Here is an 11,644-nt window from a genome sequence, read left to right on the forward strand (position 1 = left end):
TCTATCTATCTATCTATCTATCTATCTATCTATATATATATATATATATATATATATATATGAAGGTTTGTAATGATATTGAGAGAAATGGGGTGAGAGATATGTAGACACCTAATTTCGTCCCTCCCCGATATCGTTTTTACCCATTGTTTACCTTAACCTACCGTGTACCCTCACCCATGTGATAATCCCTCCACAAAATGACAAAAATAACAACCCCTAACTAATTTTGTCTTATCCTAATATTCTAACAACCTACCCAATCAAAATAAAACACATCACTCTACCCCCTATACTCACAGGGGAGGGCACCATCAGTAACCAAAAAACACAGAGAGCACGTCTCAAATTTTTCCTTTCTTCTCCAAAAAAATGAACCACTCCATTAACATACACAATACACACTCATCTTCTTCCTTTCTTCCGATCTACACTCACCCTTACCATTTACACGACACACACATACTCTCTCAGACGCAGATAACACGCACAATTTCACAAGAAAATAAATACACACACCATCGAGAAACCACCATTAATGCACATATAGACCTCACGATTCACACACACACACACTTGCTCTAGCTGGAAAACACTTGCACACACACACTTAGTAAGGGAGAGACGAAAAATGGAGGGATAATAGATGGAGATTTGGCAAAGAGATCTGAAAATAGGGAGAAATCCGATTTTTTTTCATGTTTTCTGTTGATATCCGCATCAGAATTGATGTCCGTCATCATTTTTGGGCCGAATCAGTCATAAATCGCCAAAAAAAAGAAATCCCTCATTTTATTTCGATATCGAGACAAGACCTAGCTGGAATCTGGTCTATTCCAACTGGTTTTGTCGTTGTCAGCTCGCCTGAATTTGATTTCTATCGAGTTCAGTTCTTTTATTGGAGTTTTAGGGTGTTTCGGGTTTTGTCTATTGCGGGATTCATTCGATATTGCTTTCTGGGGGTTTCCACGACCAAGTCATATCAATATTCGTGATTTTGGGTTTTCACATCAAGGTCTTATTCTGGGTTGAAATTTGTTGGGTCGGAGATCTCGGTTTATTGATTTGGCATGTTCGTCGTTGGGGTTCCTTGTTCGAGGTTTTTTTTTTGGTTTTCGGACTTCTTTATTATCGACAAAAGCAAGTGTCAGTGAGGTCCATTTCCTTAACCCGCTCTCTTTTATTTATCTTGGTATATTGAATTGGTTGTGATTATGTGTTTTGTGATTATGTTTTGTTGGACTTTGTTGATGTCGATTGTTATGATCATGATGTTTGGTGGGTCGATTTTTGATGGTTTGAAGAATGAATTTGATCATGTTTTAATGGATTGATAAGGGGATTTAGGGAAGGAATGGAGAAATTGATAAAAAGTTGAACGTAGATTGACGTTGGTTTGTTGTCTTTTGTTCCATTCGGTACCAGTGAATGTGATAGACTTATGCCATAATGAAATGGATAGGCAATATAGGTTCGGGTAGGCAAGAATTTAAGATTGATGTTTGGTTGGATGTTGGAATGTGCGTGTGAATGTTTCTTTCTAGTTTATCGTATTTAATTCAATTGTATATATTTATTCACCGGGGAATGCCCCGAAGTATCTGTATATATTTATTCACCGGAGAATGCCCCGAATTATCTGTATATGTATTTATTCACCGGAGAATGCCCTGGGGTATCATGTACCCGGAGGACGTTCGTGATGAAGGTCCGCGGAATTGGGTAAGGCATTGGAGATTAGTCTAGGGTAGAATAGATTTATATTTCCGCGTTATTTATTTTTGGACTGTATAATTGGACTGGACTTTACATTTTTGGATGGTTTTGTTTGTTGTTTGATTATTTTGCGTGCTTTTGTGTGGTTTGTACATTTCGTAATACCAAAAATAGTTGATACACTCTACCAAGCGACCGTGGTTGAACCACGGGATCGAGAGGTGCCTAACACCTTCCCCTCGGTCAACAGAATTTCTTAGCCGGAATCTCTGTTTGCAAACCAGTTTAAAGAGTCAAATGATTTTGGAAAGGATTATCTAACGGTGACTTGGCACATCAGATCATGCCAAGTGGCAACTTTGAGTAAAAAATGTAAATAATCATTTTCCAAAACAAATTTTCATTTCTTATCACTTAAATAATAAAACCCTTTCGAACTTAAAAATATAAATCGTTTGGAGTACGTAAAAGGGGTGTGACAAGATAAGTTAAATTTCCTCTAAAGATATGTTGAGTTTATAGTCTATGGTGAAAATGGTGTTGTTGGGTACTATTAAGAAAAAAGAAAGGAAAGTGACGGCGATAGAGTAAAGAAAGAATTTAAAAAGGTAAAAAAAAGGTGTGAAAATAATAAAATAAAAGGAATAAATTTCAACAAACGCGCCTATTTTTTTTCATCTTTATTTTTTATGTCACATCAGCTTGTAGGGTGAAATTAAATTCACTTTTCGATAGTACATGTGTGTATTATACTATTTCAATAGTCTAAATGTGTATTTGACTTTTCGAATATAATTTAAGATGATTTTGATGAATTTTCGCACATGAAAATCAGACGTTTTAACTCTGATGCCGTTTGTTTTCCACTAACTATGATAAATGGGTATGCTGTTTTTGTAAGGATAGGAACCCTTAAACGAAGGGCCAAGCCAACCACCTGTCTCATTAGTACTCCATTGTTTCAAGAATCCCATTGTCCACAACTTCTCCATTATTTACAAAGCAATCCCCAGGCATCCCTCTATCTTCTCTCTCTTTTTTGACCTTTTTCTTTATGGACTTCCTTCTCAATCAAGACCTCCAACTATTCCCCACATAAACCTCAAAAAGGAATTTTAAATAAAAATGAAAAAGAAAGAGGTTATATGACAGGCATATTTAAAATTTCTTAGATGACTTGATCGTAAGACATATATAACTTAAATTCAGTTCATACGAAAAGTAACTCAAAGCAAAAATATCTTAAAGCAATTGAAAAATAATGTAACGCAATTGAGAAATAATGTAACCAGATATTCTATTAATAATAATCAAACAAATTAGAGTTTTTAAGGCAACAAACTTTCAAAACGTGAAATGAAATGAAATATTAGGATTTCGTAACTAAGAATGATATGACTACTACAATAGCAAGTTCACTAACTTTTCTCATCTTTTCCAAATTTTCCTGTTTCTCCTTTGATTATTAGAGTTCTTGAGCAATGATCCTTAAATATTAGCATGACTTTTTTTTTCCCATATCAGATGCGTTGGTGCTATATGTTAGCATGATCAATGATCAAAGGTATATATTTATTACTCGTCTTTCCATCAATTAAGTGAAAGTGTTACAATGGAAATGATAAGAGATTGTGGGCAAGTTTAAAATCTGATGCAAGTTTGCTACATACTAAACAAACGTTTCCTATCACAACTAAAAAATTAGGAAGCTTTCTACTGTTCCAATGAGAATCGGTTTTTCACCGTCTGTTTTTCATGTGACCTCACTCGATAGTAAATAGGTGGAAAAATCATGTTTTGTAACAAAAATTTTCCATTAATTCACGATGGAAAACCCTTTATTTCTGATGGTGCATTTACTCGATCCATGCATGAGTTCTCATTTTCCTTTTTTGGTATTACCCGAAGAGAAAAAAAGCAGTAGGATAACTTTACGATGCACGAAGTTAGATATCGCTACAAAAGAAAACTGGAATAAGCTGCAGATTTCATCGCTAATATGCTTATAGCTAATAGAAATTCATCTCTAAGTAGGATCAACAACGCATATCCTGTTATTTAGCTATAATATTTGTCCATCACTTAATTTATTTATTTTTTTAATTTTTTGGGTAGTGTGTAGCATGTAGGACAGTGTGAAGTCTCTTCGCGATATATTTCATATCTTTTGAGTTTTGGAATTATGCCTTTTAACCAAATTGGATTATTCTTGACATGTATCCAAAGTGACAAACCCCAATTTGCTTTTCTTACACCCTATAAAGCAGACAATTTCTTGCTTGATAAGACGCTGATATCTAATACCTATCAAATGCATTACCAGTTAATGAGTAGATTAGTTTACTTAAATTTAAAATGTGTAACAAAACTTCATATGATTTTGATGAAGTTGTTGGTGTTGATTGATCAGTATAATTAAGTTTCATAATCTCATTTAAGCAAAAGCTGGATAACTTTTATTTTTTTTTTATCGGTGGTGTTTATGAGTGTATGAACTTACTTGCTTCAGATACTTACACCAATCTCTCCAAATTCATTATCATGTTAAAAGATTTAATGAGGATAAACACTTATCATCATCATCTATAGTTAAGTGAGAAAAGTTTATGTGCGTACATATCATTTTGAGGCTAATTTTTTTTTTTTCAACATGTTGAGGCTAATTAGCAACCCTAGTTAATTTATCAGCTAAATGATAACTACAAGCTAGTTTTGAATAACCTAAGTAGAACATCAAAAGTAAAATACTAGTACTCAATTTTCTCATTTTATGTGTCAGTGTGTGAATAGCTAGACAAATTAATTTTAGAAATTAATACCATCCAAACTACACATTATTGGAATTTCATGTGTCAGTGTGTGAATAGCTAGACAAATTAATTTTAGAAATTAATACCATCCAAACTACACATTATTATCATTTTAAATGAGGGTCGATTAAATATATGTTTTTAGAGAAGTAAGATATAATTTTTAAAGAAAAAAATGATTAAAAAGACGAATTAAACGTGTCATGTACAATGAGATGGAATACATTTTTCTTAATTTCTAGTGAAGCAAGTCAACAGGTACCTCATTGGCGTGTCACATTATTGAAGCATCTTGTAACATCTAACAGGACATCTCCCTATCATAGTTAGTGGAAAACAAACGGCATCAAAGTTCTAGTGGTGTTGAATTATATAAGTTGTAAGTATTTTCTATATCAGGGCACACCTGTTGGACGTTGCACCCACAAGCATGGACCCCGTTATTTCAACTCACAAATAATTCATATACTAGCAATTGATGCATAGCCATTATTTTTTTACCTTTGATTTGACATTATATTTTTATTTCTTCTTACTAATTGTAGTTAATATTTAGTAAGTCTAGATAAGTATTATCTTCGCACATTATCTTAATGAATGATTTAGTATTATACTATAAATTCATGTCCAGACTCTGAAATTCTAATCCAAAAGATTAAGGGATAAGTTTAATTACTTGGTTGATTGACTTTTGGATAAAGTATTGGTAACCTTCGTTATGGATAATACACGAATATGCTTTAATTATTCACTTTCCTATACTTGGACAACATGTCAATAACTGAAAAGACATACTCTGTATAAAATAATGGAAAGAACGAGTAATTATAAATCACTAGATAGTCATACTTAACTGGATCGATCTATCTTATTTTACTTGGTCCAAACAGTGAATTTTAGACTAAGGTGAATAAGATCGGACTATTATTGGATCGAGTAAGGTTAAGGGAAAGGCAGTGCGAAAGACATTCACCATCAAAATAGCGGGATTTGGCTCCTTTTCATTTTCCCAAATCCCTCTACTGATTAATGACACGTGACTTAATTAAAATGAATAACTAAGATTTAATTTATTTTAAATTAAACCCCAACCATGTTTAATATTATAAATACTATTATATCAACTAAAATAAATTATTTATCCAATATTCCCTCCCAATTATTGTTGTTTACTTTTTCTCATTCCCTCAAAATTTATCAATTCTAATTTGGCAACCCACCTAAGATTATGGATGTAAATAAACTGTGTTATATTTTTACCACTAAAATTATGTTTTTCAAAAAATCGATGGAAAGAAAACAAATAAACCGTGATTACTAATAAATAGATTATGATCTATTTAATTCTTTATTAAAATTAAATAAATATTTTTTCTATAATAAATATTATATTCAACTACGTGATTACTAGTATATATACTACCAATCTTTCACTCAAATTTTTAACCATAATAATTAATTGTTGGAATAGAGCATACATCTAAACGTATGGTTAATAATATATACTCCAAGTCCAACAACCAACTCAGCCAACTCCTGCAGGTTAGCTTATTTGATTTGATGTGTATACTATTTACAAATAATAGTGCTTAATCATCAATTGCAAATTGTATTTTTCCATTAATTCAAACTCTAGTTACTTCTACCCCAACTCCTTAACATTAATAATTTGTAGACAATCATGATTTCTTTTATTCTCTGCTCTTGAAATTAACATGTCTTAACATATAATGTTCTATCTATACTAAGAAAGTCAAAGGAGGAACAACAAAGAAAGTTACACGCTCAATTCCAACGACAAATAAGGTAATGGATCTTGAAGTGCATATCTCATTATTTTTCAGTTTTAGTTGTGTGCTAATAGTTTGTTGCAGAAGAAGAATGGAGGGAAGTTATGGAACATATTTGTAGTGTTGAGACTACTTTTACTCTTGTTTAATTTCTTATAGGGATTAAAACTAATTAACAAGTCTTACAAAAATATATAATATTTTTATCAGTTGTTTAGTAATAATTCTCATTTTATTTCTTATGTAATTTATGAGTTTTTTAGGATTGATAAATTTGAAGGGAATGAGAAAAAGTTAAAGCGCAATAATTAGGAGGGAATATTGAATAAGTAATCTATTTTAGTTGATTTAATATATTATTATATTAATCATGATTAAAGGTTTAATTTAAAATAAATTAAATCTTGACCATTTATTTTAATTAAGTCATATTTTATTAATCAAAAGAGGGACTTGAGGAAAATGAAGAGAGTGAAAATGGAAAGGAGTCAGATTCAAAATAGTGAATCTATTCGCATATACTCTTTTAGGCAGAGTACGCTAAAAATAATAGTAAAACTATTGCACTCAAAGTTTTTTGACTTATAGTAAAAGTCTAAAGAATCGTTTGGCAGGAGAGAGGTAAGAATAATTAATTTAAGATAAAATTTATGAAATAACTAAATTTATTAATATTTATATTCTGTCACTATAAATATAAATGGTGAGATAAATAATTTAAAATTAGTTAGTATCTCTCGTATGTATGACTATTTATATCTTATACTTTACACTAAAAATTTTATAATATTATTTTTATCTTTTTTAAAAGATGAAATAACTAATCCATATATAGTCCCAAAATACCTTGTGTCCAAACTAAACGACCCCTAAATAATTTCGTCTTCCTATCCGCGGTGGATAGAGTTCCTTGATGGATAGGGTTAAGTAGTTTGTCTCATGGAAAATAACCAAATCTCCTGTGTATGAGTTTATACTGGACCAAGTGGCTTATGATATTTTAGATTTTCTTCTTTTCTTTTGTTGTTTTCTGTTTTTGTACTCCATTTTAATTGTAACGTCTCTCTCTCACTGAACTACTTACAGAACAAACTCGATAATTATCCATAACAATAACAATGGAGTAAAAAGGTGTTTTATTTGTAATGTGAAACTACCAGCAAATTGAATGACATCTCAAAGTACATCTTTTTTCACAATCAATTTTTTTTGCCTTCATTTCCTCTCAAAATTCCAAAAACAAAAAAATTACAATCACAACGCAGTGATGGACTTGAAGATGTGTAAATAAGCAGTCTACAAGCTAACGAATCACTGTCAAAATATCTGAGAATTCGAACAAAAACATAAAAATCAGAGTTGAAATGTGCTAAAGCTCTCGTTACGCAAAGTTTAGATGAAGATCCGACAACAAATTAGATCAATCCTCGAATCCAGTTTTCTCCCATATAGCATTCCTAACTCTACTCAGATCTCTCCCTTTCAGAGTCCTTCCAACTCCTTCATGCACGGAAAACGATGCAATTCTAGTCCTCTCCAACTGCTTCGCCAAAAATTCATGAGGCGGAATCCGACAATCCAAATCATCACCGCCATCAAAATCATCATCACTATCTCTCCTTCCACACTCTCTGTATTCATCCTTCAGTATCTTCGACCAATCCGGTACATTCACCGGCATAGACCCCGCCCTCACCGTCGCCGCCACAGCCGCGCCGGAACTGTTTTTGTAACTCTTCATTTGATCACACTGTTTCCTCGAGCTCCTTGAACTGATCGGAGACCTCTTATACAACTCCGGCGACCGATTAACCGCCGGTGAGTTCCACACGTCGGACTCCTCCAGCTCGAACACCGAGTGATCAGGAGTCATCGAAACGTCTCGATCAGTCGAGAGAAACCGGTAGTTCGTCGGTGCGAAATAGCTACGTGAAGCAGCCATTAATGTGTGTACATACAGAGCTACGTTAGCCAAGCTGTTGCTCTCTTTTGAATTCTAATTTTTTTTTTCTCTCAGTACTGTGTTAGATGTTTACAGAGGAACTGATTTGCTTTTATAAAGGATTTTAATAATGGATAAGATTCTTCTCTTTTCGTCTCATTTCTGCGTCTCTTCTTTTGTTCAAATTCACATTATACCCCTGGAAAAATCAGGAAATGCCACGTTATCATTTGGATTTATCCACTCCTATGGACCCCACTTAAATCTACATCTACGGTTTAAAAGAAAAAGCAGTTGCTCATATGGACTCTTTACTCCATTTTCCGTAAAATATTCACTATTTAAATTGTTTTTTAAAATTATTTTAGAAATAAAGTCTAAAACTCAAAAAATTTCTCGAAACTTCAACTCTATAAATGAAAGGTTCTAGACTTCTAGTATTATGCAAATGGAGATAAGATGAGCATCAACCAACTTTTGATTTCCTTCGTTTCTAGTTTTTATCATTTGAGTGATGGTATTCAATACTGATTAAATTTGTGGAGAATTGTGAATACAATAGTGAAAAAATTATGATTCCGGACGAAATCAAAATAAATTTTGATATACTAAGAGATTAACATAATTATCTACCTTCAATTGAAAATGCATCTAAATACTCACTCTAAGCGTACCTTTGCTTTAGAATGATTCAAAAATTTTTAATACATAAAATATGTTATTGTGATGGTTATTTGACCAAATTAAATGAGTAAATAATGTCAAGCACAGACTAACAGCTTTTGTTTTTCTTTCAAAATAGAGTTAATTTTCTTATATGAGTAATAATTTCTATAAAAAAATCACTCAAGCTTGTTTAGTAACACAAAAGTTACTTAACTAAATTATCTCAAAATGTGGCTCAGCTTTATCTTGAAACCAAAAATTATTCAATTTCACCTATAAAATCAGTTAGCTAATGCATTTCTCTTTGTTTTTTAAAACGATTCTATAATAGACTGATTTGTAATTTTCTATTAAGATGAGCTTATATTTTTGTAGCTCAATTTAAATTTTTTGGTTGGAAATTCAGGCTGGCCCATGACTGCTACAATTTCTGTAGTTCGACTCTTTTGGTGAGCATTTTATTTGTACTAGATATGCATTAGATAAATCTCCTCCTGTATAATAATTTATGAATTATACGAGAAATGTAAATTATATTAGGCAAATTTTGTGCAATAAATCTAAGTCAAAAGACATTAAGAACTGAATTGATACTGGATCATATTCGTATGAATAATAACATTCTTAAATATTCTATTTCATTCGTCTCATTTTACGTGATATATTTTAATTTGATATGATATTTAAAATAAATTAAAATTTGTGATCTAAATTATTTTATTAAGAATATTTAAAAAAAATTAAAGTTAACTATTTCCGAATATAGCAAAATGATATATTTTTTGTCATACTATCTAAAAAGACACATTTAATGAATGGAGGGAGTATCATTTTTTTATACTCAAAACGACCTACTAAATCCGCCCCCAGTTTTCTTCTAACCATGCACTCAAAATCAAAGAATAAGAAAAAGAATGTCCAAGATGACATGATCCAAATTTGACTCATTTTGTTCAACGAATAGACCAAGAGGGGTATTTTGGGAACCTCAATTTAATTTTCACCTGGTCACAGTTAATAAGGCCCTCAAGATTGTCAGCTACTTCGGCTTATGACACGCGGCCCCTTGCAACACAACAAAACAGTAAGGGCAGTGGGGCTCAGCATAACTTTGGCCCCACAACCACAAGGCGATGAGCTTGATATATATATAGCGCGGAGCTTGTGGCAGCTGTTTTTTTTGGCTTGTTTCGCTCCCCAACTCGAGAAGTGAAGTTCTCGCTGTACCTAATGTTGTATCGTCACTCATATTCTGTCCCGGTTCAGGCATATCGAGCGTGTGAATAAAATTTCATATAATTTATAATAATTAAATTAATAAAATATAAAATTATAATGATTTTGATGATGTGACCCGTGAGATTTTTAAAAGATAGTTGTGCAAGTTGCATTATTTCGTATCGATTTAGTCTATTATTGCGATTAGTGATTTAACATGACGAGTATAGAGATATTGCACTAATAGTGAAGAATGAAATTTTTTTAAGATTATTTTTATGAAAATATATTGAGTTTGTTGTTGTTTGTAGTGAAGAGTTAGCTCATCTACATGTCAATTTAATATCTTTACTTTATATTAAATAAAAATTAGGGATAGGAGAAGAAAAAACGAGGAGGGAGATAACAATGTAGATAATCGAACCCTCACCAATAAAATTTAAAATAATTTTTAATTACATCAAAGGACGGTGAAAAATAATGTAGATATTGGAACAAATATCCTATGCAATACTCGAGATTAAAGAAAAATGCAATAAAATCTCATGATATACAACAAAATTTGACATGCTTATGAACTTGAACGAAATTATTAATAGGGAGGACCACTAGAGCTAGAGCCTAGAAGCGTGACGCTTGTGGAATTATCCAAAACTATTGACTTTGGCAAAACGAGATATGTGGTCAAGAAGGAAAGAAGAAAAATGTAAAGAAGAAAGCCGTGTTTCACCGGCTTTGACAAGTGTAATAACTTGCACAACTTGAAGATTTTATAGTACAGTGGGGACATATTATTTGATGTGCATAAATTTAGGGGGAGTTAGGTGGGTGGATTGAGCGGTATAAAATGAATTGAGTTAATAATAGGTGGATTGTATTCAAACGAATTAAATAAATTATGTTTTTATAGGCTACTTTTTAATTTATATATATACTTGAGATTGAAAGACTCACATGCTCATCGTCATCGAAATTGTAGGGTTGCATTGTTCATTTGTTGTTGTTATATCTAAAAATGAAATGAGAGTGACATCCTCCTATCTGATATCTTTCTCAGTGCTAGTTGTCATAATAAATTAATTACATCTGAGCAACGATGTTATTTTGCTTAATAGTCAGTATCGAATTCAGAATTTGAAAATAATGAATGCTGAATTATTTTAATTTTGCAAATCTTATTTTTTTTACCGTGTGAGGCCCAAGGATGGTACGAGTCGGTGTCCTAGTTGAATATAGGGCTTGATTGAAGGGTTTGATTAAAATATATAATTATGTCTTTACTATCCCGTTATAACTTTTAGCATGATAGTAAGTACCTGATCATGGTTTTAATTATGAAGAACAACATGATTTGTGTGGTAGGTGTTGAAGGGAGGAGGTAATTGGGTAACACCAACATATATCTTGGATTTGGTGAGGTCCAATTAATGGGTTGGAGATGGGTCGAGTCAAGTCACGGTTGAACATGACGTTTGTTACATAAACTTGGTTAAGAACTAAAA

At 32.1% G+C, this 11,644-nt stretch overlaps 1 protein-coding gene across 1 annotated transcript; it reads right to left on the reverse strand.

Moving 5' to 3' along the window:
• Nucleotides 1–7,435: 7,435 nt before the first annotated feature.
• LOC107875581 lies at nt 7,436–8,431 on the reverse strand. Its single transcript, XM_016722348.2, has one exon. The coding sequence runs from the start codon at nt 8,256–8,258 to the stop codon at nt 7,737–7,739; it is 522 nt and encodes a 173-aa protein (XP_016577834.2). The 5' UTR covers nt 8,259–8,431; the 3' UTR covers nt 7,436–7,736.
• Nucleotides 8,432–11,644: the final 3,213 nt, after the last annotated feature.

The sequence above is a fragment of the Capsicum annuum genome, chromosome 6 (genome assembly GCF_002878395.1).
Source record: "Capsicum annuum cultivar UCD-10X-F1 chromosome 6, UCD10Xv1.1, whole genome shotgun sequence".
Lineage (NCBI taxonomy): Eukaryota > Viridiplantae > Streptophyta > Magnoliopsida > Solanales > Solanaceae > Capsicum > Capsicum annuum.

Coding starts and splice junctions, on each gene's coding strand:
- LOC107875581 (XM_016722348.2), bottom strand. CDS start 8,258: ATGGCTGCTTCACGTAGCTATTTCGCACCGACGAACTACCGGTTTCTC.